The following is a 19,282-nucleotide window of genomic DNA, read 5'->3' on the forward strand; positions in this document are numbered from 1 at the left end:
CAATAATCAAGTCTGGTCTGAATTTTGATGTCTTTAAATCAAACAATAAGACTTTTGAACCTTTATCATAAAGGACTTGGTTTGGGGGCAAAATATGAAACTTAGCCACTACCAAGGTGAGTTTTGTACCTTGCTAGTTATTTTTAGCAATTTTCTATGGATTTCCTGAGAAATATTAAGGTAGCTCTGAGTGAAGATAATGGGTCATAAAGCATGTACATTTAGCCTAAATAACTTAAGCTTTGTACTGTGAGCTGTATTGGTTGGTCATACTGAACTATATGAAAGACTGTGGTGATTCTGACACTAAGAGGTGGTGATGCATGGCTAGAAGGGAGAATAGCTTGCGTACAAATGTACTTGTTCGGAAGTTGGATTATGTTATGTTCTCCACTGAGTTTTACAATTACTTTCCCTTGGTTAAAGAATTTTACCCAAGTTTCACTGGATTGTTGTCATCATTTATTTATTTATTTTTAGTGGATAGGAAGATGTAAAACTCTCTTGTCTTTCTAACTGAGATCTACATGTCTATGTAGCGGGTTTAGATTAACCGGGGAGCCATGCGTACTGTGTGCTGAGGTTGAGAAGTGACGTACATTTGATTAGCTGTCTGTAAGTGGTACACAGAAGACAGGAATAGGGAACCTTTTACCTTTCCCAGGGCCAAGAGGTTTTTCAGATAGCTTTGTGTCAGATGTTAATGTACACACTTAGCATTACTCAATAATGTAATGAAAAATAACTAAGACTTATTTTTATCGTGGCTTGTAAGACACGGGTTCTCCACTCTGATTTAAAGGTTAGTATGAGTAAGAGTCTGAAATTACTTGGCTATAGCTAGCTGTTCTAAAAATGAACCATTCATTCCAAGTTTACCTTTATTTTGCAGTCTCTCACTCCATAACTGTTTAATCTTCATAATAGCTCTTCTTTTGAAGGACTTGGGAAAAATTATTGATACCAATCAATGTGAACTGCATTACCCCACTGAGATTTTTCAGAAGTATGATGATTACTCTAAACCATTCTAGTAACTGCTGTGAACAAGATGGGGAAAGGTTTTCATAAATTTAAGAGTGGATTTTCTTCTAGGAAGAGACAGATTCAGGTAATGTTAGTAGATTCTTACCTATTTGCCTGGCAACGGTGGCTCACAAATTCACAGTGCAACACCCCAAAGTTAATCTGCTGCAAGAGCCCTTGGGCTTTTCCTCTTTCTCAGGACTGAACAGAAGTTTATACCCTGTGCACATCAGAAGTAGTAATAGATGGAGCCTAAGCCTCCATTTCTATTGATGTTAGGATAGACTGAGGTTTGCCATTTAAGTTTCTTTAAATTTTAGACTCTATAACCTTCTGTTAACTGTTTGTTTTTTGCCTTTTCATTTCCAGTGTCCCCTCTATTTAAACTGGCAATTTTATTTCACCTGTAAAGAGTAGATCTGGGAACATGTTCTTCCATATCCGTTGTGAATAATTAATGCAAATAAATCATTTAGCTGCTCTGCAGTGTGTTTATCTTGTATAAGTGATCCTTTGACTGCTTAATCATTTGGCAAACCTGCTAATTTTCTTTCATTTCTGCTATTCCATGGAATTGTATTATTTGAAATTTTTGCTAATGATGTTTGAATTTCCTCACGGCTTTCTAGTTATTCATACACATCTTACCAGTTACACTTGAAATGCCTCTTTAGCTGCTTTTGTTTGGAATCTCCATAGTCTGGAAAAAATCTCTGGTGAGGCAGAATAATTGGAGACTCGCTATTTAAATAAATTGTCCCATCCACCCCCACCTTTCCTTATAAATAATGTGCATTCTTTTTAAGGATTTTATTGTGGTTTTTACTTCTATAGATCCTTTGCATTTCTTACTCCTGATTGGGTCCTTTGTTGTGGTAATGGCTGTTGATGGTGATAAATCTTTCCATGTTTAATCTACATGTTATTTATTACTGCAATTTTTACTTACAGTATGTTGAACTTCACAATGTAGCTGTTGTTACTTAATTCTTCAATTATAGTAACTTTTTGAGCAAAGTATCATGTAATTATAGTTATCGTATAGTTACAATAATCTCACTTTCTGCTCTAAAAGTAGTACTATGAGTTAATTGTCCAAAGTGTGGAAGTTGCTTTCTCTAGACCTTGCCTTTTGTTCAATTTTATACAGAAAAATGAAATCTTCTGTAACTATTTTATTACTATTTATAACTATATTTTGCCTTTGTTGACCAATATTGAAAAAGTGAATGTATCAAATTCAGGATTAAATAATTTATATTTTAACTTTCCTGTTGTCTTTCAAACCTTGTTTCTCTTTAGTTTTACTGATGTTGTCTTTGAGATGATTGCATGTCAGCATTGTCCTCATTCTGCCACTTTTTTCTGATATCATAATGTGATTGTCGTAACCTTCATTTGAAAGAACTTTGCTGGTATATTTTTGCACATAGCTTATTATAATTTGGAGAGCTGCATAATTTAACCTCCCTTTTTATAATACAACATACACATCTAAAGCAGTAGTCATATGAGGAAGTCTAAGTGCTTTACAAATCTTAATGACTTCAATCTGTTACCCTGCTGTACAGAAACAGATTTCAGTTCCCCTGCCCCATTTTACGAACAGGAAACCGAGGGACTAATACTGGCCTGCCGAAAGTCAGATGGCAAATACGTATTTAAAACTAAGAATTGCACCTTTTTTGCCTATAGGTAATCTCAAATATTTTTTGTTACTTCTTCACATTGCTATATAGTTCCTTTTTTTGTGTGATTTTTTCATTCATGGGATGGTCAATCTTGTGCTGGATTAGGTAGGGCACAGAGTCTGTACTAAGAGTCTGGGGGAGTGGAGTGACTGTATGGGCTATATAATATAGACAGTTGCCATAGTAAACTATCAGAAGACTACTACAGAAAATAAGTAGAAATTGTTTTAGTTGATAATGTGCGCATAGTGTTACTGTGAAATTGAAAACTTTTTTTTGAATACCTTCTAACAGAATATTTAGGTCTAAAAAAATTCATTGTGTTTTGAGGCAACAAATTCAAGAATTGCTAGAGAAATCGAGCTTGTCAGTGGTCTTATATTTGAATAAAGGCTGGAAATTGACATTATTTTTGCTCTTTGAAATGTCATTTTAAAAATGGTTAGATTTTGGAAACAATATGAGATTTTTCTAGGTTGTGGTAGGAAAGGTAGGCAATTTTCCTAGACTTTGCTCTTCCTTTCTTGGCACTTTGGTTTCGTTGCAAGACAGACATAATTGTTTATTAGTGTTTTTATATCTTTTAGTGCTTGTGGGACCATACCTCAATCTGTAAATAACAGATAAGTGTATACAAAGTTCACTTTTGGTCACTTGGAAGAACAGCTCCTCCTCCTTCGGGCAACTACTTCGTTCTTTGATGTTTGCTGTTCTTGTAATCAGTGACTTGGCTTACCTTCAGTTTCTTTAAATTGATCTCCCAAGTCTTCAATATATGGCTTCACAAACCGTGCAAGGTGCTTAACTTTTCCTTAATAGTCTTGATGGTCCTATTGAAGAAGATGACAGTTTCATTTCATTTCATGTCACTTCTAAAGTGTCCAATCTGCCTATTTTGCCTGGCTTTTATAAATTTTCTGTTTTGTACCTTGAGAAGAAAGCAAGGTATTCTAGAATGTTGGGGCTATAGAATAGAAAATGTTGCTGGCAACAGGATCTTAAAATTTCCCTTCCTGAAGTTGATAGGAATACAGGGAGTCTGTGCATGGCAGAGATTTTAAGTCCAATGCTCATGTCACCTAAGCTACTGTACATATATCCTGTATATTTGTCTGCATGGGAGCAGTGTTCCTTCTGCCTCTTGAAGCTATACTGTGTTCCAAATAAGAAGTCAGGATTCAGTGGGACCTGTATTTTACATAAATTTGTTTTTTGGATTACATGCTGGAACTCAGATTTGCCCTCTTCCCCTATGGCCAGGCTTCCAGGTAATTGTCCCTAATCACTGGGTGACAATTCATACCTGCCCAATTATACACGTTGACAAGTCTGTGCAGAAATCATGTGGTGCCTTGTGAACGCTCCTCAGAAGAGACGTTGACAGGCTTAACGACCACCATTTTGGATTTGGATGCCTAAAATATTAACGAATCCTCTGTGCTTCAGTTCTCTGTGTTCATTCCTCACAGGGACAAATTTTGGAAAGCTCCTGCTGTAGCAGTGTGGCGGTTGAGAAAATAGTTGCTTTACAATGAGCAGCTACAGTTTATCATTGTGTGGCCCCCCCCCCCCTTTTTTTTTAATGACAGATGTAGATTTCTGCAAACTGTGAGAATCCTTTTGGCCTGGAAATCTTCCCTTTGGAGGAAATATTGGAAGCTGGCCTTTTAACTGTAGACTGGGATAGTTAAAGGGAAAGTCTTGCATTCACACCTGATAATGAAGACAGTAAACTTTACTAACATGCTTTTTTTTTTAACTAGTCGTGAGTTAGCCTGCCCTTAAATATTTTTATGAATGCGGAATTTTGCTGATTCTCTCTAAAACCAAGACAGGCTGTTGCTAGAAGTCATGAAATAGTTCAAAATGCTAGAAATTTCCAAGTGCTTCCATTGTAGTTCAAACACACTCCAAATTCCCCTACCCTCTGCCAATATCAATAAGCAAAAAACTTTGTCTAGCAGGGGGCAAGGTTGGAAGTTGGAGAACAAATGCTTCAGGCAAATAGCCTGTTAACACTAAAGACAGAGGTTAGCACAGTATCAGGCAGGATCTCAGGGGAAGTATGGCACCCTGGAGTGTAAGACTTTTTAAGGCCTGGTTTTGCATACAATAACTGTGCATTTAACATAAATGTGATTGAAATTGTAATGTAAGTGCAAAATGTGCGATGTTTTATTCATGGGGGAAAAATTATTGTAGAAATGATAAGCTAAAGTTAGGTGCTTGTATCTTTATAAATAAAAGTGGCCTGATTTTTTTTTTTTCTTAAAGGTGCTGACCATCCACTGTCTTAATGGCTATACAGAAGCATTAAGAATCATGTAGATGTCAGGTCATTTTGATGTAGGCACCTAAATATGGACTCCGTATGCCAAGTGATTCTTTTTCTGTTGGATCTACCTGGCTTTTTTCACACGTTAGGACTTAGTTTGGAATTTGAAATTCCTCAGTGCAGGGTATGGTCTTTCCATATGTTTGTGCTGTTTCTGCAGATTGGAACTTCCAAAACAGATGGCTTGAAGATTCTGAAGAATCAGACTTGGACACCCTCTCTTAAAAGTCTGTGGAACACGTTATTTAATTATTGTAGTGGAGATGACGGTTGAGTGTGGAAGAAGACTCGGGGGAGTAGAGTCCAGCCTTCTCTTGCTCCTCCCTCCTCCCACACTGATTACCTTATGTGCTCTTTTACTTATTCTTTTAAACAGTTTCTGATTTTTTTGCTCCTTCTGATTATTTTTTAGTATAAAAGCTGGGGTCTTGTTTTTGCTTTCCTGTGTTAGATACTAGGTTATATTTGTCAACATTGATTTTACATTCTGAGTTCAGATGATTAGTGAAATACAAACAATAATATATTTTATTTTGAAGCAACATTTCTTATCAAAATAATTTTTTGAAGGGATAAAGATGCGTTGCACATACTTCTGGGATCTGGAGTGATTTTTAATATATTCAAAAATGGAAAGAGGACACGTAGGAAAGCTGTACCTCCTTGCCTGCTCCCATAGGCAATGAAAATGATTAATGCTTGTCATGCTCAGCTTGGTACTTTCCTCTTGTAAGATCTTGGAGCTGCTAATTTCTTACTTCCAGTGGCTTAAGTGGAAGCTATTGAGATGTTTCTTTTTCTGGCCTTGGGAAGAACTAAAATCTCCTTGTATTTATGAACTAGACAGGAAAGAAGAAGGTTTGAGCACTACTGAGGCAACTTTTTCTAACTGTCTACTAACAGGTATAGTCAAGGGAAGTTAAATGGCTTGCTTTAGAACAAAGCTTGAGAGTGTATGGTAATGAAAACTGTAATGACGGCTTGTTCTCGATTAGCAGATCTTTTCTTGTGTGCTACTTCTCAGACAAATTTTCTGGGGAAAAAATGGAAGAGAGTGGGGATGACTGGCCAGCCTAATGCATGATGATAACTGCTAATAAAAATAAAGAATTGGTCACTCAAGCTTCCTCATCTCTATAGGACGTTGGCATAACTGCATATTTAGCGTAGTCCTGCCACCCTTTAATTCTTGGAGCATCCTCTGCTTCTGGGCAGAGAAGTATTTATTGCAACGTATTTCCAAGGAAAAATGGGATTTTGAATTTATCCTTTTTCATCTGATCCACTCCCCTTGGAACAAATAGATTCCCAGCAAACCCTACAAGAGACTTTGCTTCAAACACAGCAGAAAGCGCAGACGGAGCAACTTTTTCTAATTAAAAAACCCCTCAAAGGTCACTCTAACTGATGAGATTTACACCATCACATTCAATTCATTAAACTAAAACTGTAACAGAAGTTCAGAAGGGTCTGTTAGGTGACTGCCTGTCTGTTGTCTCCTGCTGCATTTGAATCCCTTGCAAGGAAGAGAAAAAGGGCACAGCATTTGTGTTTTATAAGGTAGCATGTCATAGCTGTGAGCTGGGGTGATCCGTTGTCCTAGACTTGCACAGGATTTATTTCCCTATACTGAGAAAGCAGAGTGAGAATACTCACAGAGAATATAAACTCTGGGGGTTTTTTCCATTGTTTTTTTGTTGTGGTGTTTTGTTTTGTTTTAGCTGTGCTCCTGTAGTCCAAGGCCACCTCCAAGGCTTCCCACTCCCCGAGTTGAATGGCCACAGGCAGCTCATTATCATGACTTGTGTTGCTGTCTTCAGCATTTTAAAAAGTCTTTTTCTATTTCTTCAGCAATAAGAGTATAGTCATCTGCACTGCAACTCTTAACCCTTTTAAAAAGAATTTCTGTACAAATTGTCCGTCAAGGGCCTCAGCGTAGGCTGTACGTGCTCTTGCTGTAAAACAAGCATACCACCTAACTTGATGAGTACCTGGAGAAAACTGTAGTTGCTAGTACGTGCTGGCAGGGTCCCTAGCCAGGGCGCTGGCGTGGATTCTCACCGTGGCTTTATTGCGAGAATATTGAGAAGTAGAATAGAATATTTCAGTTGGAAGGGACCTACAACGATCATCTGGTCCAATACGACAAAAGTTGCGTTAATTCTCTCCTTTCCTTTCCCCTTCTATGCTGTCTCTCTCCTTTCTGGCACTTCAGCCTGTAAAATCTTTTAGATTCAGCCTGACACAGACTTACTGGAGAGGCTAATGAAGCTGTCCCTGACCTTCAGTGCTGCCCAGAGTAGGATGTGTTTTAAGGTGATGAGATGCTGTTTTGTCTACTCACCTGTACAGCCCTCCCTCCCATTTCACAGCACACCCTGCCAGACACCTCTTTTAATTTAATCTTTGAATCCTTGTAAATACTGCAGGAATTTAAATAATTCATGCCAGTTTATCCTGAACTGCAGAACATCATTTCTGTGTGACTGGAGTAGGAGTTTAAGTAAGTTGTCTGTATGGAACAAGACTCTACTGCAAGCAGGCTGCATTGCTACTGATCTCACTTGCTTAGCAGTGGGAACACTGCCAAAGCATAGACGTCTTACAAAACCAACCATAGCCATCAGCCACGGCTGCTTTGGCAGTATCGATCATTGAATTCAGTATTGATGTGATCTTTTTACCTTTTATATTAAATGTAAGTACTGGGCTGTAGCTTAAGCCTGTGGAAATTTTGGATCGTCTTTCTCCAAGGTCTGCCTGTTTTCCCTGGAAGACTCTGCTTTGAGGTGGTTCATTCATGAGTAGAGAGAGATTTTCACCACTTTAGAAGCATGATTTTAATGTTTGCTGTATCCTGGAGATCGGTGTTGTGGCAAGGGTGGCTGAACCTCGTGTGGAACTCTTGAGCTGCCATCATTTATTAGCTGAAATACTAAAGCAAATGATCATGGACTTTATCCTGATTTAATATGCAGAGCCACAGTTTGTAACAGAACTACTGTATATGTAGTTCCATAGAGAAAAGCAGGTTTTTGGAGAGGAGTAAGGCCATCAGTGTGCTTTAATCTCTATGTGGTTTTCAAGTGGAGTCCTTTTTCCATGTTCTGATGTTTGGAAAGCATGGGTGAGCTGACCTGATTTTTTTTTTTAATTATTTTTGGATTTTTGCCATTAGCAGGAGAGAAGCAGGTGGCAGGAGATACAGTTGCAGCTCCTTGCTCACTTTCCTACCAATTTTGGCACAAACCAGAGAAGGAGCTGCTGTAACAAGTTCGGGCAACAATACATTGCTGATTGTTCATTAGATGCTTGAAATGAGCGTGTGTTTAGTAAGGTAGCAATTAAGGACTGACTGACAATAAGATGCTTGTTTGTCTTTAAAGTAAGAACTTGTGTCTTGTTGTTTAATGAAGGGTTTACAATGGTATTTAGGTTTTGTGCATGAAGTTGAGGTGTGTCGTGTATTCTGATGAATATGGATAAATCGAATAAACTGAGAGGAGGATTTTTGAGATAAATTAAGAACATATTGGACCCTCTTTGTCATTAGAATGTCTTTGCTTTGGCACAGACAGGATAGGCAGGGTAGTTTAACCTGTGCTGAGTTCCTTGCTGTTGTGGCCAGACTGTCACTAGCAAGTGAGCTGCTTAGTGTTTCCATTGGCACAGTACACAGCAGCCACTGTGCTGGGGATGGACATTCAGACTCTTACTGTTTTGGTAGAGAGGGAATAATGTTGCTCAGTGTTACTTCACACTACTGGAAAATGTAAATATTGGGGAATAAATCCCATTCTTAAAGATGAATTCATGTATTCACTTCCCAGTCTCATAACATGGAGTGGCTTTTGGGTGAAAACGCTTGTTTGAAAATACAGAGTAAAAAAGATGCATTCCAGACTTGATCGCTTGGTGTGTTTCTGAGTACCTGGAAGACTTTTATGGCATATTTAATGTTGCATCAAATCTTCTATACCTACTGCTCATGTTTACCTGCCTGTTTGTGTTTATAATAAAATCTCAAACATCTGTTTTATTTTAGGAACTATGTTACTATTCCAACATACAGTACCACAGATGAAAGTTGATCCTTGCGTCAGGAGCCTCAATATTTTTCACTTTTTGTGTTTTTTCTACTTTTAAAAAATGAGAAATAGAGGAAATCTAACAGAGTGTTGAGTTTCTTGACTGCTGTGAGGAATATGAAATTATTTTCTACTCTTACACAAAAAAAACTTCTGTGTTGACTTTAATGGGATTAGTCACTGTGCAGAGCTTACGAAGACAGAGCACTAGTGATTTGCATCAATTCCATCCAATTTACTCCTTCATCTGATTCATTTGATTCATTCTCCTTCAGAGAAAGAAAATACAGAAAAAAATACCTCAATGGTCATGCCTTCTTTCAAACAGTCAATATGCAATAAGACTTCCTCAGCCTCTTCATTTGAAACTAAGTGTAAGCAGGTTAGCTTCACCTCTTCAAGAACTTAATGGACACTCATTCTTCAGGACTCTAAAATGTGTACCAATGTTGAAAAAAGAAATTTTTACTGAAATTTAAAAGTGAAAATGACAAGGATAAGTCATGAGAGTTTGTATTGCCTCCTTCCCCCCCCAACATACTTAATAGAATAAAGAAACTTGGAAAAACTACTGAGATAAAACATGATAAACATTGTCTGCTTTGTGATAAGTTTTTTGCATGTACATCTTCTAGAACATTTTATTTACTTTCCTGGTCCTCATATGATGGTAATTCTTTTCCATGTATGACATTTTTTATTCCATATGTATGTATATATGCTTTTTTTTACTCATAGTTCCAGTTCTTGCTTGTCAAAATTTGAAGCAGCTCTGTAGCGTCTCCTGTTTTTATTGTCTATAGAATTGTGAGCATCTCGAATCTGAATGCTGTTCTCTGAACTAACTCTTAACTTCATCAGATCTTTCTACAGTTCTGCAGTCATAGAGTTCTTGAGTTTCACTGTTTATCCTCTGTGGTTTCTTCTTTAACTTATGTAAGAATGTACAGTTTCAGTGGGTTTATTTACCTTGCCATTACAGTTTTTTTTAAAAGTGAATGCACCAATCTGTCCAGTGTCCTGTGGCAAGGGATGTCCAGTAGCCAGATTTGGTTATGTGGGATATGCTTTGCTCAGCTGTTTTGTTCTCAATTATGCCATTGCACTAAAGAGAAATAGCTGTCTTTAGTATTGCATCCTATGTGTATAGGTTCTTTTCTCAGTCATGAAGCTGAGAGAGGAACATATTTGGACTAAATGAATCAAAGATTAAACTTACGGATATTTTAGCTTTTTTATTTATTGTAGGTAATTAAAGTGTATAATGAAGATGATACTAGCAGAGCTTTGGAAGTACCAAGTGATATAACAGCCAGGGGTGTATGTCAGCTGTTGATATTGAAGAACCACTATATTGATGACCACAGCTGGACTCTGTTTGAACAACTTACCCACACAGGTTTAGGTAAGACTAATACTATACAATGGTATGGCAGTAAATAAGGTGTTTGGTTTTCATTTTCACATACAAGTACAATTGTAATAGAAAGGCTTGGAAGCAAAATGATGGGAGGGCTTGTGTGAATTTGTTCTTTGGGGGGGTTGTTGCTTCTGTTTCTCTTTTTTGAAGGCATAGCTATAAAGTACATTCTGTCATAGTACAGTTGCCTCACACTGCTTGATCTGCATCTGTAAGAGTGATTTGGAAGACGCTGACTGTTAAGGTTCTCACTGCAAATCCTTCCTCGCTCTTCCTTGCTTTTCTTTGGCAGTTCTTCCTCTTACTGGTATTTCCTGCTTATCTCTAGCAAGACTTAGGTTATTTTCATTGCAAATAAAATCTTTGTTGTTCCCAACACACCTGAGTGAAATCTGTGACATCAAGGACAGAAAGTGGTTACACAGTGCTGTTCTATCTGGACAATAGGACTCAGTCTTCAGAAACAACATCAGAGTAGGCTGTCAGTATTTTCCTTCAATACAATCAGTTTGGTTAGATTTATTGTGAACTCTGGGACAGGACTACTTAAAAAGCAAAGCAAAACCATTCTTCTAAACTTCCAGTTATGGACCAATGCACTGTGTTGAAATGACTTTATGCTTAGTATTTTAAGTTGCTGGAAACGAAACACTGAACTCCTTCCACATCATCAGTGTTCCTCTAGTGTAGTAAAAAACCTCTTTTTCTATTATACAGTTTAAAAGGTGTAATCTGTGGTTTCAGATTACAACTATAATTTTAACTTCTGGTTTCTGTTCCTTTTTGTAGTGTATAGATGTAATTTTGCAGTATAAATACACATTAAGACAAATTAAATATAGGGAGAAAGGGGATGATTGCAGACACGTAAAAAATGCAGAGCACAGGAAAGACTTCACTCAGCAAAAGATGAGTTTAGAAGCCCACTGCTAGGATGTAGTATTGAACTGATACTCTAATCAGACAATCTTACCTCCTTTTACAGTACTACGTTTCAGTACTGTATTGTGTTTGGTTTTGATAGGGACTTATATCAGAAAAATCTACTAGAAGACAAATGCCGTAAAAAATCTAGTTTTAATTTCATGTCACTCAAGGTTTCCATATTATTCTTGAACTTTGGCACTGTACTAGAGTTACCAAAGGCAGTACTTCTGCAACCTCAAGGGCAGTTCCAGCTGCTAGTGCAAAGTGTGGCTTGAGAAAGAGGATGTTTTGGGGGCCTTCCTGCATTCTGAAATACATAGAAAACTCCTTGGAGTCCTTAATTCTCAGAAGAGACTGCACTGGTACCTGGTAACTCCAGTACTGTCGATTTAAACAAAACCACACACCACCAACAAAAACCAAACACCCCCCCACACCCCCACCCCGTGGATATTTATATATGGCTAAAAGCTATTGTTAAACTCCCTTTCTGTGTATGTATCTAGGGAATCTCGTGCATTTGTGTAAAATAAACTTGACTGTGCATCTCCAACTATATTATGTTTAACAGCTGTATTTTAAAGATGAATTACAAAAGCTAAAACTGTTTTCTGCCCTTTTCTGCTCCTTTATCCTATGAAGGCAGCCACAAACGTTTTTCAAATTTTTTTTCTTGCTTTGTAACATTTCAAAGATATTTATAACCTTTTGCACTGAATATATCAGTTGTAAGATGCTTCCAGCCCAGAGTAAGGTCAGAGTTAAATCTGGGTCGAGGCTATAAATGACTGACTGCTGCAGAAAAGGAGGTATAAAAATGGCTTTAGACAACACTACTATATAAATAGTAGAAGTGTTTTCTGTATTTTATAGTGTGGCTGGTGTTTAAGTAGTGTAGTAACTATTGAAGAAAACACTTTTGACAAACCATGCCAGAACAATAGTGACATTGTTTCTCCAGGTTTATTTATTTGCACGATACACTTTTTGTCAAATAGTGTGTTTGCTTCAATCTGAAGGATTTCTTGGAAGATTTCAATATCAAATTGTTAGTGAAGTTGCTTTTCCTAAGATTCTGAAATTCTTAAAATTGCTGACTTGCAGATCTGAAGACCTGCATTCACCATGCAGTCTTCTGATTGCTCCAGCTGCTTTGGGCATAATTTTAGAAAAATGTGAATTGTTCATTTTTAAAATAAAATTATTTCCTAGATGATGAGGATGGCAATTCAACATTACTAGCCAACGAAAGGAACAACTTGAGATATCTTCTATTTTTTTTTTTAATAATACTGAATAATAATGGATTTATTAGACCTGATTCTACAGAACCTGTTAGATCTGGTTTTGTTTGAAAGGTTTAACATATTGATCTTGACTTGCATTAAGTATGTACTTAAGCACAGGATGAGTAGCATGAACAAGTATTTTTCAAATGATGATTTAGTTTTGTACTGTTTGCTATTTATTATTCTGTTGTATGTTTTACCCATGGAAATTTGGACAGTCTTTTTCTGCTTCCAAGTTAAATGAATGGATATAGAGAGGAGAAGTACTGTGAGTGAATGTGTGTGCCTTTGTAAATTCCAGTATGATGGGGATTAATAATTCGTTCATCAATTAGTGAACATTTTCTTTAATATCTAACAGCTGTCTGAATACTCCTGAATTAGATATAATTGCATGAATCTTAGTGAGCTGAGCACAGCGTTCTGCTTTTAATCAAGACAGACATTAATTACATCACCGGAGTGTGCTTCATTGCTGTGTGGAGTATCCGCATGTGAAGGTTAAAAAAGAATTAAAAAAAAAAAAAATCTCACCTAAAAGAAAACATGAACGACAGTCTGTATATTCCTGTTTTCACAAACCTCTGTGCCCTTTAGTGTGGAGCTATATTGTTGAACATTAAGCATGGTCGTGTCCTCACTGCATTGCATGGCAAGTGCTGACCAGCTGGTGTTGACTTGGGGCAAGTGGGCAGGTGAGATGGTTCCTTCACCTGCGCCGCTTCCCTGGGGTACCAGCCGGTGTACCCCGTCTGCCTGCCGTGGGGCACCCACGCTGCACACAGCCCGCTGCTCCTGCTTTGGCACCCAGGATGCTCAGCCTTCCTACCCACCTCCAAAGTTTTGTAGTAGCCTGGGCTCTATTTCAAATATTTGAAGTATGACGATTATTACAGCACTATAAATAGCAATATATTTCAGAACTGTGTGCCTCTGGTATGTGTCCTTTTTGTCCCAAGCTATTGAATTCAAAGAAATTCTTGGATGTTTTTCACCTTGTCTAAGATTATTGAAGGCAGCTGAGGTATGCCTAGATTTGGATGATGCCATGTCATCCCTACCACCAGGTACCTTGGTGTTGGAGTCCCTTACTTCCACTGCAATTCTCCCGTACAGGGCAGGCTGTGAAAACAGAACAGTTTTCCATAGCTGTTCTCCTTTTCAAGGAAAGTACTGTCTTCATCCTGAAATTTTTCCTTTTCTAGTGAGAAATTTTTGTGTTGACTGTAAACAGTTTTCCATTTGCTTCTGCAGCTCAATAGACTTGTGTTCTAGGATTCCTCTTTGAGTAGGCGATAGTGCCTTGGCCAGGCACATCATCGTTGTGTTTTAGTCTCTCATTTTGATTTCACTATCTGCATTCTTTTAGGTAGCCTGTGGGAAGACTCACAAAGCACTATCTGTGCAATAGTACTTACTGGGCAATGGCTTTTCTGTCTTTTATTTAGTTTAAATTTTTCCCCCCCGCTGGGTGTCTAGAGAGGAGGCTAGTTGAAATGTGTTCTGTCGTGCACTTCAATATTAAATCTTCTTTCATGTGCTTTAGTTACTTTCCATAGTTAAGGAGACTCTGTTTTGGACGGTAGCAGGTGCTCCTCATGTTGGAGATGATAGTAGCAATAAAGAGATGGGAGAGAGGAAGGTAGAAACTCTCCAGTCTAGCTGGAAGAGAAAAAATTATCTAACTAAACCAAAGTGCAGCTTTTTCATGGCAACATTTACAGATTTGATCACAGGGCTGTGTTTTGTAGGGCACTAACTCAGTGTTTCAGTTCCTTCAAGAAAGTAAGTTGAATCAATTGTAAAATATTCTGTGATGTGACACCTTAAAAATAAAGAAATACCAGCATCCTTACCCATCCAGTGGGGTGATGCAGAATGTCTTCTTTTTGTGCCAAGAAGTAAGTCTTGAGGAAATGGTATTTTCTTAAATGTCACAATGCCAAGCATTTAAGAGTTTTAAATGTCATCCCAGAGGAGCACTTTCTCTCTATAAAACTGAAAGGAAAAAAAAATGCTGGTTTTGAGTAAGAGTTTCAGTTCTTTAGTGTCTCTTTACCCCTGCATCTGAAGAGTGTGTTTTGGAGTAGAGCAGCCTGTACAAGATTTTAAAATGCTCACTTTTCTTTCAGTATTTTTGGGGTATTTTTTGTTTTCTGAATTGCTTTATGGTTTTATTTCCTTCATTTGATCTGGTTACAAAATGTGAGTTTCATGTAGCATCCTTAATCTGTCTTTATGGGCTCAAGAATGAGTTAAATTCGATGAAGGATGAGTTAAAATTCAGTGGAAGTTTAACTTTTCCCTATATGATCTGTAGATCATGAGAGTGCTTTGTCTTCTGCTAGTCATGAGCTTGATATTTTCCTACTGAGGTGAAATTTAGCTGTATGAGTGTATTGTCTCTAAATCTGCTACCTGGAAGCTTCCTGAAGAAGCTTGTAGATTTGCAGCCTACAATAAGGCTGTTACCCCCCCAGATTGGACAGTGTGGAAGCATGAAGAAGTGACTAGCGAAAGAGGTGGCAAGAGAAGATCAGTAAAAAGATGCTGTAGTTCTAAAGAGGCTTTAATGATTTCAAATTTTGAGGTTTGATTTTTATCTCTTAGAAGGTTGTGCATGCTACACTTTATGAAAGTTAGGCTCTTTGTTTAGCCAGGACCACTTGCAAAAATTTACCATTTATATTAATTTAATGTTATGCCTAATTAAGTTTAAAAAAAAAATCTATACTATTCTTTTATCTGTTGTGATCTTTTTAAAAATTTTCTAACAGGCAGTTATATGAGAGCATCACCATTCATTTAAAGTATATCATAAGATCCCTTATGATAATGCAATGAAGTGGAGAAAATGTGATCAGAAAACTGTGAGTTACATGGGTTTTATAATATATTTTTAATTGCCTTTTCCCTTTGAAACCATGATCAGAACTGGATGTTAAAACCCCGTAATTGGCAGGGAGACATAAGTTTAGATCTCTAACCTATTCTTAACCTGTAACTCATTGTTGGAGTGTAATTTAAATTTGGAGGTGCCAATGATCATTTAGTAAAATCTACAACTTTGTTCAACTCCATCTTGTTCTCATTAGTTTGAGTCCACAACAAAGTACAAATGGCCACAAAAACTGTATACTCATTTGGAAGCATATTAATCCTTTTTTTGTGACATGATTTCATAAGCTGCTGAAATTTATTAAAAAAGGCAGTATAAATAGTATTGCACAGTAATTATCCGTAGTCTCTCAGGATTTATGCTTAACTTCCTGCACTATGAGTAGTGCCATTGCATTACTTGGAGTATGCAACACGTAAACATGCACAACACATCTACAGGAAAGTTCTTAAATTCTGTATCTTTCCTATAAGTGCATTTCATATTGCTGTAAAATCAAAAAATTCACTCAAGAATCTGAGCGGCAGAAGCAGTCTAAAGCAGTGAGAATACCGATTCTGAACGCCAGTGCTGTGATACAAATAACTGAATTCTTTGCCTTTTCTTCCCCTTGCCCCGCTGCAAAGCCAAGCTACACATTAGGATTCACTTTGTAGGTTATTTTTCTGTTTTCTTTTCTTTTTTGGTTTTTTTCATGGCTTACTTTTACCATTCCTTTTGCATATGCTGGTTCTATGGCTGCTAAAATTCTCAGTATCCCTGGTTTGTGCAAAAACATTAAAACACTGAAATGCCCGAAGTTCATTTGCATTTTTAGAAATGCTTCAGGACATAGTAGGGGCCTGGGGAGAAGACGACAAATTAATGCTTTTCTATATTGCAGGTAACTTTCACTTTAGGAATGATGTATTCTAGAAAGGAGTGTTAGAAAGACATTCCTGACACCCCAGACGGGCTGAGTGAATGGTTAAAGTGGTCTGCTGCCTGCTGCCCCATGCATCACACAGCAGGAACCGCCTGGCTTCTGCAGGGAGAACACGGATTTGGCCATGAAATGGAATAAAGCCCTCAGCTGCCCCTGTAAAAGAGAACAACAACAACAAAACACAAACAAAAAAACCCCACATGTGACCTACCTCAAGTCGGGCCCTATTGAGATGGAACATAACTTGGTGTGACATGGACCTGATTAATGAACTGTGTGCAGATTGCTTGTTTCATGTTTTGTATTTGTTTAATTTAATAATATTTTTATTATCTGACCTTTGTTTTCACGTTCTACTCTTGGGCTCTTAGGTGCAGGTATGTGTTGGGTTTTTTTTTAAATTTGTTTGGTTTTTTTACAGGAAGAGCTATAGAGGACCATGAATTAGTGATGGAAGTCCAGTCAAATTGGGTAATGGAAGAGGAAAACAAACTGTATTTTAGAAAAAATTATGCCAAGTATGAGTTTTTTAAAAATCCACTGGTAAGCCCTAACATTGTATCTGTGAAGTGGTGCAATTGCTGTTGCTGCAAAATAGTCTTTTCTGTTACACACAGATAGGCAGAGTGTAAAGCTGTTAGTGTAACATGAAAGGAATAATTGGGAGGGAATATATGGGATATAGGAAAATATTGTAGTGCATGTATCTGTTGGCCGTTTCCTTTGTTGCAATTGTAAAACATCCATGTTCATAGGTTTTTTTTTTGGGTGCAAGGGGCAGACATGGGTTTAACTTTACTGAAGTTTGCACACGGACTTGCGACAAAATAAAATTTTTGAAATTGAGTGAAGTTTCCGTCAAGTGACAACAAAATATAAAATGAAGCAGTGTGAGGAGGGGCATCTGTAGCAAAGGTGATTTTATTGTTAAAGTGAAAATCGAATGTTATGCGCTGCCCAATGGCAGCTTCTCACAGCTGCAGCTAAATGACAACTGACACAAAAGGCCATGAGCAGCCATAACCTAGTAGGAGTAAGTGAAAGCGAAGCCAAAGTTAGTGTATGTAAGGAATGGAAAGAGAGCAGAGACAACTCGTAACTCAAGGATCTTGCCAAAGGTTAACACTGCTGATTCAGACCTTGGCTGATGGCAAAGGCCATGGAAACAGCCCTGGCTCAGCAGGAGAAACTTACCATCTGGTTGCTCGCATGCATGGTGTATTGGGATCACTCCTAACGCTGTCTCTTATAAGGCTAGCTTGTTTTGGATGTCAAAGGGAGAAATAGCAGAAATGTATGAGGACTTGAAAGGTGAAAAGTGGAAGGGAACTCAAATTATCTACCTGTGAAAAGGATGAAAAGGTAAATATTAACATACCAAAAGATACAAGAGATATGAAGTTTTTTTCCTTGCTCCACCTGTGTTTCTCTGGGCAAATCGTGTACTCCCCTGACATGGAGATATCACTGCAGTAGTGAAAAATTCTTAGCTTGACATGGTCTACAGTTAGTAGAGAAGCTTTCAAAGAAAAAGTCTGTCTGTGTATTGGTTAACCAGTGAGTGGAACCAGCTGTGGAGCGTGGCAGACGTGCAACTATGACTAGCATCAGCAGCTGTGGCTTATCAGAGTCCTTGCTGTTCCTGTTGCGTCATTCTTGTGGGCACTGTGGTCCCAAGTGTAGCAAGAATGCTTTATCAGAAATGAGTTGATATGAATTAACCCTGGCAGTAGTTCAGTTTTATTAAAAATGAAAGTCAGTGGACATTGGATGGTCAAGGGAATTTTAGCTTCAAACTTGTCCAAGCCTTGAGAAAACTTTATTAGTAATGGTCAGACTCTTGGCTCGTTCCTATCTGCATGACTGTCTTGAACTCCCCAGCTGCAGGTCTGTTCCATAAATTACCCCTTGAGCTTTTCTTGATAATGAAATTGGCACTTTAAATGCGGACTTTTTAACCACCGTATTGATGTGGTCAGATTTTTATGTTAATTCATATTCCTATCATACAAAATGGACAATTAAAAAAAAACCTGAGAGTACTTGTTCTCTATTAATGGAAGTTATTCCAAAATATTTTACTGGGTTTCTAGTGTGATGAAAACAATAGAAAACAATACATTTTTCAGCATGTTGGTGTATATCCTCCCTACTTTGTAGCATATTGAATCCCCAGGCAAGTCTTATATGTCAACAGCAACAGAAATTACTACTAGAAAAACAACACTCAGGGCCAAGTACTGCAATATGACTTGCACTGGTGTATGAAACCCTCTTGCTTCCAGAGACCATTGATGTTTTCTCAAAATTCTAAGTTTTTCAGCAGATAATATATAAGATGTCACAAATTTAGGACTGATATTAAAGTAAGCTTAAATTATTGGATCAGAGAATCTGCAGTGTCTTGCACTGCATTGAGAACTTTAATTTTACGTCCAAAAGAGATAGGAAGTTTTATATTTATTTTTACGGAACTTTGATACAAATTATTATTGTTACAGAGCTTTTTTCCAGATCATATGATGTCTTTTCCAAGTGAGACCAGTGCAGCTGTAAGCCACTCTGGCATGTTACAGGTACGTAATCTTTGAATGAAGATGAGCCAGCATAGCTCAGAATTTCCCGTTGTCTATGTTGTGTGAGCATAGTTCTTTGTCACTGTTGGATCTGTTGCTAGGTTTT

General features: G+C 37.6%; 1 protein-coding gene across 3 annotated transcripts in view; it reads left to right on the forward strand.

Annotated features, from left to right (window-relative positions):
- The window catches only part of GRB14 (growth factor receptor bound protein 14), a 67,333-nt gene that overhangs the window by 28,171 nt on the left and 19,880 nt on the right, over positions 1 to 19,282 (forward strand). For 2 of the 3 annotated variants that reach the window (XM_050900415.1, XM_050900416.1), the window contains 3 exons: positions 10,389 to 10,545; positions 17,022 to 17,143; positions 19,102 to 19,176. In XM_050900415.1, coding sequence (XP_050756372.1) covers positions 10,389 to 10,545; positions 17,022 to 17,143; positions 19,102 to 19,176 — 354 coding nt within the window. Of the gene's footprint in view, positions 1 to 9,771; positions 9,811 to 10,388; positions 10,546 to 17,021; positions 17,144 to 19,101; positions 19,177 to 19,282 lie in introns of those variants that run through there. The other variant, XM_050900417.1, reaches the window with a different exon arrangement.

The sequence above is a fragment of the Gymnogyps californianus genome, chromosome 7 (assembly GCF_018139145.2).
Source record: "Gymnogyps californianus isolate 813 chromosome 7, ASM1813914v2, whole genome shotgun sequence".
In the NCBI taxonomy this organism is placed as follows: domain Eukaryota; kingdom Metazoa; phylum Chordata; class Aves; order Accipitriformes; family Cathartidae; genus Gymnogyps; species Gymnogyps californianus.